A 15,658-nucleotide genomic window follows, 5' to 3' on the forward strand; every position below is an offset into this window, starting at 1 on the left:
TATTAACAGTTTGTTTACAATTTATTACATTTGTTAAAAAATGAAATTAAAATAAACTTTGTACAATATAAAATGCAAGAGGCAAGTAAAAAAAAAAAAAAAAAAAAAAAAAAAAAAAAAAAAAAAGAGCAAAGCATTTATAGACACGTATAAGCTATGGGAGTGCAGTGTTATTAAAAACAACAGGTTATCCTTGTCCTGCAGCATCAAACCAGATCCAGCTGATTGCAGCAGTATGCTAATGGGAATTTTCAAATGACATGCAGCGGTGGCTAAAGGAAATCCTAAAGCGGAACTGTAGAGTGAAAATAAACACATTGTTTCACTTACCTGGGGCTTCCCCAAGCCCCCAGCAGCTGTCCTGCGCCGGTCCTGCCCGAGCATCCATTCTCCCGCCGCCGCTCCATCCCGGTCCTCGACTTGTAAGTCGATGCCAGCGCAGCGCTCTGCAATAGCGGGGCACGCGAAGAAAGGATACGCATGGCCAGAGCCGCGCAGGCGCAGTGGCCCAGTGGTGAAACCGAAAGTAGCTGGCGGCGGGAGAACGGAGGCTCGTCGAGAAGCGGCGCGGGACAGGACGGCTGCTGGGGGCTTGGGGAAGCCCCAGGTAAGTGAAACAATGTGTTTATTTTCACTCCACAGTTCCGCTTTAAGGGACAATTGTAGTGAGAGGGATATGAAGGCTCCCATATTTATATCATTTTAAACAATACCAGTTGCCTGGCAGCCCTGCTGATCTCTTTGGCTGCAGAAGTGTCTGAATAACACCAGAAACAAACATGCAGCGAATTGTGTTAGATCTGATAATGTCAGAAACACTGATCTGCTGCATGCTTATTCAGGGTCTATGGCTGAAAGTATTAGAGGCAGAGGATTAGCAGGATAGCCAGGCAACGTGTATTGCTTAAAAGGAAGTAAATATGGCACCCTCCACATCCCTCTCGCTTCAGTTGTCCTTTTAGGGAGGCGAACATGAAAGATGGCATGACCATCTTCTTTTTACAATTGCTAGCTGCTTGGCAGTTTCCCTGACTCTCTGCCTTGAATGTTTCTGGATCTATGCAGAACCGTCATGCCCATCAAGTCTTCAATTTCACAATTTTGTTAGGTGTGTGTACACGAGGTCAATCAGATGCTAATTATATTAGCCTGGATGCCAATTTAATGCAATCAGGCCAATAAAAAAAAATAATCACTTCCTGCTGATTTTGACTGGCCCAATTGTAGACTGCATAAAATATTTTAAAAAATGTGTATAGAAAGAAGATCATTGATCTACGGGTGATTCAGAGAACACAGATTTGATTTAGAGGCCCAACTCTGCACCTAACCCTAATCGGGCACTGCAACTGAGTACATATGCACTGCACTGAACACAAGTTTATCTATGACCCGGATATGACATGTAAGCCTTTTGGTTATATAACTGCATTTTTTTTTACAAAATCTCTTCTACTCATACTTGTAGCGGTGAGATAACAAGAATTCTAATAGGTTAGTTAGCCTCACCCATATCCCACAAGTTACAATTGGCAAATAACTTCTAGCATCGGTGTTGGTTACTGAGTGATTTGCTACGCACCACTCCCACTTAACTTTTTAGGAAGGTTTTTGCGGATCATTACTTAGAGGGTGAATCAGGACTTGCAGATGGGGAAAACCCAGATTACGCCATGCACCACACTTCAGTGCCTTAGCTAGTGGACAGGGTCACGGGAAGGTCACTCAAGTACGGTTCACACCAGGCTTCACGAGACTCTAATGTGTCTTCCTTACGGCTTGAAGGAGGAATCATCTGAGTCATGTGAGGTACGGCGTGGACCGCATCCCCGCGACCCTGTCCACTAACCGAGGAACCGAAGTGTGGTGTACAGTGTATTTCGAACACCAACACTACTGACAAGCTTCCAAGATTATTTTGGGTAAAAAAGGTGATGAAGTTGCTAATCATTTTGAGTTGGTGCAAATTTGTACAAATGTCGGTAGCTTGAAATAGGGCCATTCAAAGAAAGCTGATAATCTTGATTGGTGCAATGCCAAGTTGCATAAAACATACATAAAATTTGCACCAGCTCATGATGATGAGCATATCCCTAAGCATATCTAGTGATGAGGTTTGGAAAACAAACAGGTTATGATTATTTCTGTGGTTTTCATGGAAGGGGCAGGTTGCACGGGGCACGACAGAACCTAAAGGCAACTGTGTAGGGGGCAGTTTTGATTGGACAGCTTAAAACTGAGGTCTATTTTGTAAGAAAGTAACTGAATGAACCACCCAATGGCCTTCAGTCGTGGAAGCATAAGCTTTCTGTAGACTTGACTTTAGGGTAAAGCTGCTCTAAGCGCAAAAGTAACATAAAAGCTGTAGACATTGAAGCATTTTATCTACAGCAATACTGGAGGTTAGGAATAAAGATGGCAAATTGTTGGAAAAGGGATTGTCTAATATGTTGCTTTGCTTTGGTTACATAAAGTGCTCTTGTCTAGAATGCACATTTACAGACATTCAATTATATGTACATTTGCTGCTCTTCTATTCACATTAAAAAAATGCTACATTGAAGTTCAGAGATACTTACATTCTCTTAGCACATAATGTTTTTAAAAACAATTAAGGATCACTTAAAGTCACATTTGAACTCTGTAGGAGATTTAGATTTATTTCCAGTTGAACTGTTGATGCATATTCAATAGAAATTAATTTACCAATCCTTGAAGCGGTACCTTCTGGAGCCTAGAAAAGCACTATGTGTGCTACTACAGAATTGCAGCTCCATTAGCAGCAAGAAACACGCAAAAATAATATTTAAGCTTTCTTCCTATACAACACTTTGTGGTTATAATTGTAAACGAAAAGTAAACCTAATGTGTAGGTCATCTTTTATGACTTTTACTCATAACATTCTTTGAACAGATATGGTTCCCAAACTGTGTATTTACATTTGTGCAATTTAGCTGTGCAGCAATTAGCTGTTTTAGGCCACGGATAGCCTGTTGGCAGTGTCCTCAACAAGCCTACTAGTTGGATTTCAGGTGCATTTGAAATAAAATGAAAACTGCTTATATTAGAACCAGAATTTTATCTCAAATAAATTTATTATGCTCCTCTAACACCATTTGTTAACATTATGAGTAGCCGTTTCCACTGTAAAATATATATATTTTGTTTATTGGACTGCTAACCTCTCTTCCGTCTTGTGAGGCCCTCTGTCTTGTGAGGAATCTCTGGGTTTTTGGTACTGTGGAGTATGTCCTGTGCCATGTGGCTTTAAAATGATACCTGCTATAGTTACATTTTTAATAGAATAAGATCTAATTTTTAAATAATCTTATTTTGTATAAAATTTTCAAGTTTTATTATGATACAAGCAGTGCACTCCATAACCCTCATGGCCACGTCTGATGTGAATCGGTCATTTGGAATCTGTGGGAAGGGAAGTAAATCAGGATAACGGGTTCTTAAGCTGTCCACACCATAGGCTTCTAAAGTCTGAACGTCTTTTGTCAGGCCATCTAGTTGTTGACCATATTCTTCTATTTTTTGTGCAAGTGCAGTTGGTTTTACGTCTTTGTCTGATTTTCCTCTGACAGCGTAGTCTGCTGCAATAAGTGCTAATTTGGTGGAGAGATAGCATTTGAAACAAACCCATTCATTGGCATTTTTGTGCATATCATTTCTGGCAGCTGAAAAGTTGGCTCTGGCCTGCCTTAGCCATCTCCGAGCTTCAACAGGGTTCCCAACTGTCTTAAAAGTCGGTGGTACAAAGAAACGTTTGGAATCGTATGATCCTGTGGTTGCTGTGAACTTTTCCCTGTATTGTTGCCTCTCCGATTTGTGATTTGTGGCCTCTTGATTCCAAGAAGAATAAAACCTCTGAAAGGAACTTTTGTCAGACTGGAACCTGGCTGACGGTGTAGTAAAAGTCCTTCTTGCTGTTCGTTCGGTATTTTGATCTACAAAAGCCTGTTTTTCTAGTCGGTTGATTTCAATTTGAAGGTGTTTGAAAACTTCATTTGCTATGTCAAGGTTTTCTGCATTCTTATCTGGATGCCATTTAAGATAAAGTCTTCTAATGATCTTCTTTCGCTCAGATTCAGATAATTTCCAGGCCTGTTCTATTACAGTAGTGACTTCTTTTAGGATTTCTGGCAAAGAATTAAGCTTAATCTTTTTTGGTGACTGATGTTTTGCAGAATTTGTCTTATTGCTTTCTTTACTTGCAAAGGAAGGTGCAGTCCTAGGACCAGGTGGTGGAAATTCAGTTGGACTTGTTGGTGTAGACGGGGCACTGTCTTTATTCTGTGGTGCTTCCTCTGGCCTAGAAAATTTATACAGGTCAAGTGAACTAACAATTTTATACTCACTATATCCAATATCTATCTGGTAAAACTTCCCGAGTGAACCTGAATTTTCACTTTCTTTCTCTACTTCTTGAACAATGATGGCATAGGTGTATGTTGGTTGGTATGAGCCAAATGAATCTCCACCTTCAGCATCCACTAAATAACCAACATATTCCCCTGGATAGAAAACATTGGTTGGATCCATAAGAAGTGTGTAATGAATTTCTGCTGGAATCGGGGTGCCAGGCATAGGAAGCTCAAGTTTTGATTGCTCAGTTGAAGAGTCATATTTAACTCCTAAGCTGTCGAGCTTCTCATTAATTCTGTAAATGTCATTGCATCCTAACATCGCAATGAGATATGATGTGTCAGAAATTAGATTGTCTGTTGCAGATTTTAATGTCATTGCCAAGGCCAACAAAAAATTTATATCTTTACTGTCGGAGTGTTGAATGTAAAGTAAGATTACAGCATGGCCATACCTCTTCAGAAACGCAAGGGTTTCACTTTTGCTGTGAGGGATTGGATTGAACCCTTTCACTCTCAAGGTGGTTTGCAATTTTTCAAAGCAAGACACTTTCAAGCCTTCTCGCAAGGCTTTGCAGAGTTTTATGGCTTTCTCTTCATTCGCCAAAAAGGCATTGTCATTTTCATGCTTCATAATTCTAATAAGTCCAGTGATAAACTGCTCAGAGGACAGCAACAACTGTAGTCTTCCTTGCAAAGAGCACAATGTCCCAAACTGGCAAGTTTTTGGAGTCTCTTCATCCAGTTGTTCTTCAAGGATGCTGCTGAGAAGTCGGGGCCTTAATTTCTGAGGGAGAAGCATAATAATTCTTGTGTGAAAGCCATGATCTTTTCCCATATAACACTGGCTGAGGTCAACCAGCATTTGGACACCAATGTTTCCCTGAATTCTGCTTTTGTAATGGGGTGCATCATCAAATACTAGAATGCTTGATTTGACCAGTCTTCCATCTTGACTTGGCAGATAAAGTGCAAGATCACGGATGTTTTCAAAGTCATTGCGGACTTTAGCAGAATCATTTTGAAGGCTTTTGAGTAAGCCAGAAACCACTCTTTTTACAGTACGCATCTCATTTGGATCCAGTTGCTTACCATCAGAGTTCTTGAAAATGCGACTAAGAACTTCTACATACTGTTTTGTGGAAACTACATCTTCTGTACCCAAGTTTTTGAAGAGCTGATGAAACGTTCCTAGTTCCAACGGCAATTTGTACAGATAAGGTTTAAAATCTGCCTCGTTCTCAAGGTTAATGACTACTTCATCTGGTTTCAGAAGCTTCCACCCATCTTCAACCATGACAAAAGAAACTCCTCTGAGCTGGAATTTGAATTCTTTTTTTTCACTGCTAAGGAAATCATAGATATTTCTCAAAACCTTTGACCTAGTTTTTACTATTTCCTCATCAACTGTTGTGATGTTGCATATGTTTCGGCAATTATTAATAACTTTGTCAACAGAAGGGTCAACAGTTACATTAAGCATTGTCAAGATTTGCTCAAGCTGCTCTTGTGGTCCAAGGCAGCTTCCTTCTTGTTCTTTAATTGTCAGCGGGGTGGCTTTCTCTGGAAGAATGGGGCAAGATGTCCACAGCAGCTGCATAACATCAGTCTGTTTGAATTTCGGATTCACTTGCGCTCCATTGAACCTTATGAGAGGTAGTGTACCATTTACTTCTTGGTACTGAGGATGGAAGCGTATAAGTTCTGCAGGAGCTCGTTCAGGACATAAAAAAGGTATCATAGACAATTCCTTCAAAAAGTTTCCTGACAGTAAGTCACTTCTTTCTTGAAAGACATGATACAGAATTACATCAACTGTGTTTTGCAGCACTTCTTTTGACCATCCTTCAGTAGTGGCTCTCATGCTGATCTCTTTTGCAAACTGCAACAATTGCTGTTGAGAAATAACATACTTCATGCCTATATTACGGAGAAATTTGATCCATGAGAGGAGGAAGAGAGCTTGGTTCTTTGGTTTAGTAATCTGTTCCAGTTTCTTGAAGAAGTCTAGTGGCACAAATAATTTTTCTGAAAGCATCACTTCAAAGACCCTAACCGTCCGATCGTAAAAGGTCTTTGCAGGCTTTAGACGGCCGCTGGAATCATGGATGAAGGCAAGGTCTTCCAGCTTAGAGTACAGCTGATCTTTTAGTGCAGATGTCTCCTCAAGGTTGCACAGTCTATTTTTTAGGTAGATTAGATGCTCCAATTTGGCACAGTATGAGAGGTTTTCAAACTTTGGCAACAAGTGCTTAGAATAAATCTCCAGGTCATCCACAGGAATGCAACCAAGAGCAGTGTACAGTTCTTTTAAGTTCATCTTCTCTTCAAGAAAAGCAAAAGTTGAAGAGTGAGACCATTTCTCCACCTCAGCTGATGGTATGCTCTTCATAAGGACATAACATGTGCTATACTTTGAAAGGGTTATATAACGGCCACTAACAGACTTGTAGCATGGAAGAGTCTTCAAAACGTTAATAGCATCCTCTGATGCCAGGTGATCAAGATGGCAGTTGAAATACATCAAAAGTGCATCAAAGTCATTCTCTGCTATTTTTTCTGTCCTAAAACTTGATGTTTGAATCATATGATGAATAGCTTTGAGGATACTAACCGGATTATCAATATTTGCGGTGTGACTTGCTAATAAAAGAAGCAATATGTTATCTTTTGAGCAGATTTTGTTTAGAGCAAGTTGGATACATCCGGTCTTCATCAAAGTATGGAATACTTTATCACTTTGTGCATTTGGAAAGATTGCAATATGCATAAGACTTAATGGCAGTAAAACATCACCATCTGGAATGATTAGTTGGCCAGGAGACACGGTAAATTTTATTCCTGGTAACAGAGCCCAGTCCTTGAGTGTTTCAACAACTGCATCAAAACCTGTTGATGCAGCAGCGTGATCATCCTTAACGTTTACAGACTCACTGATGAAATGCCAGGCACTTTTTAGCCAAGACTCACTAGCAAAATTGTCTTTCCAAGGCACGAAAACCTTTGTTTTGTATTCTCGAGGGAGGACAGATGCCAGCAACTCAGCGAAACTGTTTATGTCGAAAACTTTTGCAACCTTGTTTGAAAGCAGAATGTGGTTATATCTCAAAAAAAGGGTGTTCATGAACAGATCCTTCCTAGATGGTATCAATTCATGATAGGTGGTTAGAAACTTGGGGTGCTTGGAGTCAAAAACCTGCAAAACGTTATCCAGAGTAATCAGAAGTGGTAGACCCTCAATCTGAATGTCACATTCTTCAGCATCTTTCAGGCAGTAGTCTACTAGAAGCTTAAGGCTGTGAAATAATTTCAGGTTAGTCTGTTGAAGGCGGCAAGGTAGCTTTCCAATGTGGCAGTTTGTATCAGGAGACGAGAATGTCTTCAGAAAATTGCGAACATCAGAAGGCGTTGCATAGGAGACTGGAATACCTGCGTCAACCAAACAGTGGTAGAGATTTGCCGTTTCATCACAGTAGTAAACCAAGTTGAATCCAATTTCTAAAAGAAGATGTTTAAGCCTGTAAACATTCTCAGCTACTGTTTTACGGGTCGTTATGTTGTATTCAATATTTTTCATGTGGTGCAACTCATCTTGCAGCAAATTGTCAAAGAATGGCTTGCCAGAATTCACAGCAGACATGTTTACCCATGTGACAATGACGGCTGACTGCCCATCAGGTCCATCAATATTTGGTGCACGCACAACTGGCAGGAGGCGTTTAGAATCTGCATAGATGCAAGAATAAACAGCTTTTACAAGGCAATACCAATCTGGTTGTAAATCCAGTCTGTTTACCGGGAAAAATGTCAAAAATTTCTTAAGGATGTCTTTTACAGCATGGATTGGGGTATTGTGCAAAACTGAAATGGTTGGATCAGTGCCAGGGAAGTTTCGTTTTTTCAACTGCACCAAGAGCTCTACATATGCTGGAGCTACTAGTGCTGTCATCAAGCTATTGTTCCATTCACTCCTTACCCCAACTCCATCGTCATCTCTCCACAAATTACGTCTTGCAGAGTCCAAAGCAAAATGTCCATTAACGTGAAATGGAAGTCCAGTTTCAAGAGAAAGTGGTAAGAAGCAGAACGCTCTGTATGGTTTTTTGTAGTTATGGGTAACACAAGCAGCAACTCCTCCTCTTGGAAATAAGGTGATGTCTCGGTTCTTATGGGCAGATATTACACTTTTCACTACTCGATCCATATTAGAGAACCCAGATCGGTTACAAATCAACCATGTCGTGAGATTGCCTTCAGTATCCTCAATGTCCATTGTGTAAGTAATTTGTTGAACAGGAATGTCTTTCAACTGTTTCTTTCTGGTAATGCTATCAATAACAGATGAATGAAACTGCTTGCGTTTTAGCCGGTCACCGTCACTTATTTTGCCCTTGACAGAATACAAAACTTTTAGAGCACCAGTCATCTTGTCAATCTCACAAATGGAAATTTTTTCCATGTGATTCAAAAACATCAGAAGTTCAGCGCCATCAGTACGCAATTTATCGAGAAGATTCTGCACCATTCTGTCTGAGCAGGGGACTGGAGAAATTTCAGAGGTTTTTGCCATTTCTGCATTTCTAAGTGGAAATCGAAACATTGTAGCATGGGTAAGACTGAAGTGGTTGCCTAAATATAAATTCAGCACATCTGAAAACTGTGTTCTAAAGTCAGCATCCAAATCTCGGAACATACGTCCTGGGCTCATGGATGTTGACCCTGGTGCATACCTTGCATGAGGGTCAAAGATGCAAATAATATCATTAGAAGATATAAAAGAAGGACAATCAGTAATGTGATAAACTGAATTAAACCCTATGCCGTACTGTCCAGTCTTGCCAGGGTTGCCTTCCTTTGTCCCTTTTCCCAGGTTCTGAATACCACGGACATCATCGTCTGTAAATGGCTGATTGTTGTACACACATAATGCAGGCCCTTGTAGCGGGGTCCATTTCTCATCAAATATTCTGTCCGCTGGGTGATTCCTTGGGTCAAACACAAAACAAATCTCCGTGGCTTTTGCATCATCAGCATTTTGCAGAAGTTCTTTTAGCATTTCCTTCTCTGATGGATATGCATTTAGGATGCTTTTAATTCGGCTGGTAAGTTTTTCTTTTTGTCCAAATTCTGTTCCAAGTGTTGTAAAGCAAACATTGAAGGCGTATCTTTCCAGAGCTTTGTGTCGTTTTGGTATGGAACCAAGCTTAACGGCTACTTCTCTTGGAATGTCAGAATGACAATATTTCACAGCTGTGTCTTTCACTCTAATCCAAGGGCAGTCATTATAACATAAGGATTTTGCTGGAAGTAGATTAAGGTTAGCATCTGGAAGAAGAATCTGGCCATAGCTCATTTCACAAAATTCTTGAGTCTTTTCTCGAATAAGTCCCCAAATCCCTTCACTAATAATGCGCCGGCAAAGTTGGAAATCATTCTCTGATATTTTTCTACTATTATTTGCCTTTTTAACGGCCTCAAGAACTGCAGCAAAATCTTCCACAGTGAAGGCGTGCTTGACACCAACACTTTCAAACAACTCACGGAAGTTATTTTTGTATTTGGTAGGCAACTGATACAAGTAAGGGGCTGCTTCAAAGTTCAATTGGAAGGCAACTTTTTCTGGATTCACATAAGTGCCATCAACAAAAATAAAGGGGTTTGAATTCAGTTCTGTGATTACTGTGGTTCTTGTAGAATCATTCAGCAATACAGCTTCATTAAGATATTTATAGCAAGCATTTGTAATATTGTCCTGGTACAAAGTATTTCCATCTGTATGTTTTGCAACTTCCTTTAGTTGGTCTACCACTAGTTCAGGTGAAGGTTTCTTAAGTAACCCTAAATATTCTTTAACTGCCAACGATATGGGCCCACAGCCTTTAAAAGAAGGAGAATTCTCATTCAGTATTGGTTTCAAAAGGCAAACAATATCCTGGTGCTCATTGGTGTATAAATCTGTGGCTGGAAATAAGTGATCTGGATTGAAGTCACTTCCTTTCCAACACAAAGAAAATCCTGCAGGCTTTGAGGAAAATGGCAAGAATGGAGCCGTTTGACATGTCTTACAAAAATCCTTTGCATTTGGGTCTCTGAGCTTAAGTTTTTCATCAATCAGGGTTAAAATTATATTGCTTCTCAAGCAAGCAGCTGCATGGTCACTTTTATTGACTTCGGTAATGGACTCAATGCGTTCAATTAAATCATTCCATAAAATATCGTCTTTCATCATGCCCAACTGAACGAGCTTCACCAACACTACTGGATTCAAGTAATTTTGATGTGTTCCAAAGGGAAATCTCCCATCTTTGTCATCATACAATTTTGCAACTCTACCTTCTGGGTGTATTAACTTTGAAGGTACAACCAAAGGATGGCCCTCACTGGAACAAGGAATGCATGGTGTAACCTGCAGAATTTCGCCAAAGGCTTGAATCCGCTCATTCAGAACAAAAAGCATCAGTGGATCACGCAACTCTGGCTGGATTTCAGCAATGTGTGGAAAAAACACCTCTGAGAAAAACTGGCTTTCAGAAAAAGTATTTTCAAGTAGTACATCAGTACATCCTGCTTCTTCAAAGCCCAATTTAACCCATGAGGGTAGTTCTACAGCACACAGATTTTTGGAACCAGTCTTTTTTAAGTATTTTAAAAATATCTGAAAAGCAGCAGGTCCGATATCTGGTCTCTTCAATAAACTGTCATCTAGAAATCTTACATGTTTCATAGAGACCCAGGAGGCACCATCAGAAAACACTTTCATTCTGTCCTTGCCTCTGCCTTTAGCAATGTCTTCATAAATTCCTTGGCAGATTACAGAAAAGTCATCATGCACATAGTCAGGATCGGGCCACACTGAATAATAGCTGTAATTCAGCAGTTCTCCACTAGTAGACATGTCCTTTAGGACACAAAGAGCCTCTAAATAAGATCGAACAATAACATTTCTCATGAAAACTGTATTCCATCTTCCTTTAGTATCGGTTTTCCAAATTTCTTTACGGTTCGAAGTAACCGCAAAACAGCCATTGATATGCAAAGGAAGGCCAGTTTTTATGCGGAGAGGTAAGTAACAGAACACCTCTCCAACGTTAGTGGAAAGTGGTTTTACTGTCCATTTACCATTCTGACTTTCGGAGAGCATCACTGCCACACCACCACATGGAACAAGTCCAAGTCTCTTGCCACTTTCGCTGAAGGCAAATTTTAACGCTTCTCCTATGTCCATGCAAGAACATAAGAGCCAAGTTGTTGAATCTACAGTTTTCTGTGGCAGTTCTTCTGTCATTCTCTTGGTAGGTCCTGATTTTGCCATTTCAAATATATTTGCTGGATCATCTTCTGGACCCCTAAATAATGGCGAATGGAGGTCAACTATTCTCCTAAATACATGGTGATACTCTTGAACAGAAATCTGTATGATGGATGATGATTTTGGCATATCAGAAGGATACTTTTTCGTTGTATTACAATTGTGCATCACTCGGGCCGCTTCTTTCAGAAGTCTTGTTGGGCAAGTTAGAACCTTAGAGGTACGCTCAGTTTTTTTAATAGTTACTGTGTCTTTCGCTAAACCTGGGTCAGAATCTTCAGGCTTTAGGTACCGGAGGACCATAGAATTAACATGCTGAGTGAATAAAATCAATCTATAGCCACACAAGCTGAATTCATCTACAAGGGTATAAATATCTGCAGTGTTGTAGCAAGCACTGCTAATTTCACTCACTTTGGCTTCCTGCTGTGTTCTGAAGGATAGCCTGAAAAGTGTACCTTTGTAACAGTAAGGAGCCTCTACAGCAAGTGGTAAATCACAACCGAAAACACCCAAGAAGGGTTTAAATTGATTTGGAAACTTGCGAAGTCGTTTCTGTTGCTTGCTCCAGTTAATTTTGATGCCTGGGTTAGATTTGTCTCTTATGTGCTTGCTAATGTGGTTGATATTTGGATCAAACATGATCATATATTCTCTGCTCATGATAATAGGAATGTCAGTGACGTGATACACCGAGTTGAATCCCAGGCCAAACTTTCCAACTTTGTCCACTTCACTCCTTTTTAATGACTCCCCAAGTCGAGTAATGTTCAAAAAATCTTTATCTGTGAATTCAGAGTTGTTATAAGACCACAAAGCAGGTCCGTGACATGCTGCCATCCCTGGGTCAAGGAGATTTTCCCTTATATCCATGTTTCTTCTCATATCGATCAAGAAGTTGCATTCACTGGCTGTTGCGTCATCTGCATTTTGAAGTAGTTCTTTGAAGATATCAGACACTGAAGGGTATTCTTCTAAAATGTTCTTGATTCTCACTGTCAGAGGTTCTCGCTGCCCCGACTGTTCAAAACCCATATTTTCTGGATTGATAAGCCTTGTGCTTAAGCACGGCACATTCAGCCATTCTGCTGTCTTCATGGGTATATCTTCGTGTACTAATATTATTGGTTCCACTGAATCTTCAAGGAGATCATTCAAGTCATCAACTTTGATATCACAGTAACAGCATTCATGTATAGGCCTCATTACAAGTTTGGATGTATCTTTGTTGTAATGCACTGGCAATGGTGCATCTAGACCTACTACTATCTGATGACTATACATCCATCTCACAATATTCAGCATAATCTCAAGGTTCTGCTTGTTCTCCTCTTTGCTCATAGTTTTCTTGCTTTTTTCATAAATCGTCTTAACAACTTCAAAGACATGCTCAGGTGTCAGCTCTTCAATAGAACCACAAAATTTAAACATCTTGTGAAATTTCACCATTGTGTTTGGTATATTGTGCAAAAAGGGCTGAAGGTCAAGACTGTGTACAGATGTTATAACTGCTTGTTTTGGAGAACAAAAGGTTTTCCCAGTCCATACCCAAGGGAAAGAGATCACTTTATACAGTTCTTTACTTTTCTCAAGGCATTCTTGCATAAAGCCATACATTTCTAATAAAATATGTTGGAACTGGTAATAATCTTCATCGGTAATTGTTTTGGAATTATTCCAGTCAACTACAACCTTTAGATGTTTTAGCACAGCTTCAATGTTAGGTTCTTTTGAAATACCCAAGACTTTTTCAACGTGATCATTCATGCTCTCCACCAGTGGAACAGAAGATCCTACCAGAACAGCGTAGCCCAAGTTGCACATTTCTCCAGGAGCATATAATTTAAACTGGTCTCCCAGCCACACCAAAGAATTGGGATAATTTGGTGGACGCTCTTTGACAGCAGGAATCCATTTCAGTTTTTTTAAAACTGCCTTTGCTTCCGGTGACTGAAGGAGTTTATATGCTTTTTTCAAAACAGTCAATAGTGTCTTTGCCTTTTTTAAGACGAGGTCTTCATTTTTCCCTGACCCACTGTGCAGGGCCTCAATTTTCTTTGCGACCTGCACAATGTCTTTTTCTAAGATATGAGAATCATTTTTTAGACCGATTTGTCTGAGGGAATGCAAAACATCAGAAGATGTGAAAACAGTAGGTGGAAAGTACAAATGCTCCTCAGCACAGAAGAGGTTCTGGAGAATATCTATCTCTGGATCAAAAAGTTCATTTGCAGACACAAGCCTATCTTTGGAAACTGGCAAAAATTTAATAGTGGACAACCAAGTAATAACAGCTGGATTTTCGTTCTTTAAAAAAGTCAAGTTTTCAAGAATCCAAGTCATAACACATGTTCTTTCTTCATTTGAGTAAAACCCCTTCTCTACGTCTTGCAAAATAACTTTTACACAGTCTGTACTCTTTAGCTGCTCAACTTTAAGCATTTTAATAAGACGGATTGTTTCTTCATCACTGCTGTCAATTACAGGGAAAGAAAGACGAGTAGTTGGAGGAAGTCTAGCATTGTGATGAAGAGCTTTGCAACCCCTCAAGAAAACATAAGAATTTTTTTGGTTTGACGTCTCTTCTATCCTTTTGAAGACCGTTAATTCCTGTATGATCTTTTTTTCTTTTTCATTAATATCTGTTAGACTTGCAAGAAATCTTCTAAGTGTGTCTTTGTGAGCTGGAGTCAGTGAAGCAATCTGACTAGAGAGTTTCTGAAGAGACATTCTGTCCATTATTTGGAGGAGAGCACTAGGTGTGGGAGGATAGACATATTTTTTAAGTAGTGGATGTTGTATGGCTGGGTCTAAATACTGCAGGACAATCCCACCAAGGTTGTTAATAATTACAGGCAAATGTTCTGGTAGCTGAGTGTCTGCTAGGTCATCATAGATCACTGGAGATGGTGATCTCAAACGAATGAGTTCCAGTGTGCCTTCAGTGTCCTCTAGAATTTTTGTTGGAATAAGTGGCATGTCTTCAAGACACGTCAGATCTTCTGAGAAATGTATATATAAGAGTTTCCAAACCATTTTAAGCCACGAGATGGAAGGATGCTTCTTGTCTTTGCCAGGGAACCATTTCACCACCAAGTCTCTGGATGGCCATGCTATATTCATAATTTCTTTAATAAGACGTATGAAGCGCTCAGGATTTAAAAGCTGCAGTTGGGTACATGGCCTTCCTGTGAAAGGTAAAAAAAAACAAATAAATTAGATAAAGGCAGAAATGGAAAAGTCAGAAATATGCTAAAATCTTGCTATGAAAACAAAGGGAAAAAAATGTATGAAATTTGAAGCTTCCTAGACAAGCAAGAACTGTGCAAGTTACAAATTCTAAACCTTTTTTTGAGTTCCAGATGTTCCATCACTCTAAAGTTGGCCATACACAATTAAAGGACCACTGTCACAAAACTCTTATAATGTAAGATATAGGTAAACGCATACAAATAAGAGGTATGTTTTTTTCCAGAGTAAGATGAGCCATAAATTACTTTTCTCCTACGCTGCTGTCACTTACAGTATGTAGTAAATTTGACAGAACGGAAAGGTTATGGACTAATCCATCTCCTCATGGTGGCTCCCAGGATTTCTCCATTTTCAAAAGCACTTAATGAATGGCTGCTAATACATCAGAGGGCAATATAAAAAGCTTGGCCGATGAGCTTTTTTCCCCTATACTTTTACAAAAGACTAGGGGACATTATCTGTGCATGGAGGAAAAATCTAATCTAATGCCACAGGACGTAGTTATGGAAAATTCTATATCTGCATTTAAGGGGGGGCTTAGATGCTTTCCTTGCGTTAAAAGACATCCATGGTGATTACTAGGTAATGCCCAGTGGTGTTGATCCAGGGATTTTATCAGATTGCCATTTGGAGTCCGGCTTATTGGACCATGTCTTGTAAGAGGTTTTTCACCTTCCTCTGGATCAACAGGGATAAGTGAGGGAGCAGGCTGGTGTTGCATTTTAT

General features: G+C 39.8%; 1 protein-coding gene across 1 annotated transcript in view; it reads right to left on the reverse strand.

Moving 5' to 3' along the window:
- Positions 1 to 339: 339 nt before the first annotated feature.
- Positions 340 to 15,658, reverse strand: part of SACS (sacsin molecular chaperone) — a 37,500-nt gene continuing 22,181 nt past the window's right edge. Inside the window, exon 7 of the mRNA XM_068266946.1 lies at positions 340 to 14,868. Within this exon, the coding sequence (XP_068123047.1) occupies positions 3,320 to 14,868 (11,549 nt within the window). The 3' untranslated portion in view covers positions 340 to 3,319. The remainder of the gene's footprint in view (positions 14,869 to 15,658) is intronic.

Source organism: Hyperolius riggenbachi, chromosome 2 (assembly GCF_040937935.1).
Source record: "Hyperolius riggenbachi isolate aHypRig1 chromosome 2, aHypRig1.pri, whole genome shotgun sequence".
NCBI classification, from domain to species: domain Eukaryota; kingdom Metazoa; phylum Chordata; class Amphibia; order Anura; family Hyperoliidae; genus Hyperolius; species Hyperolius riggenbachi.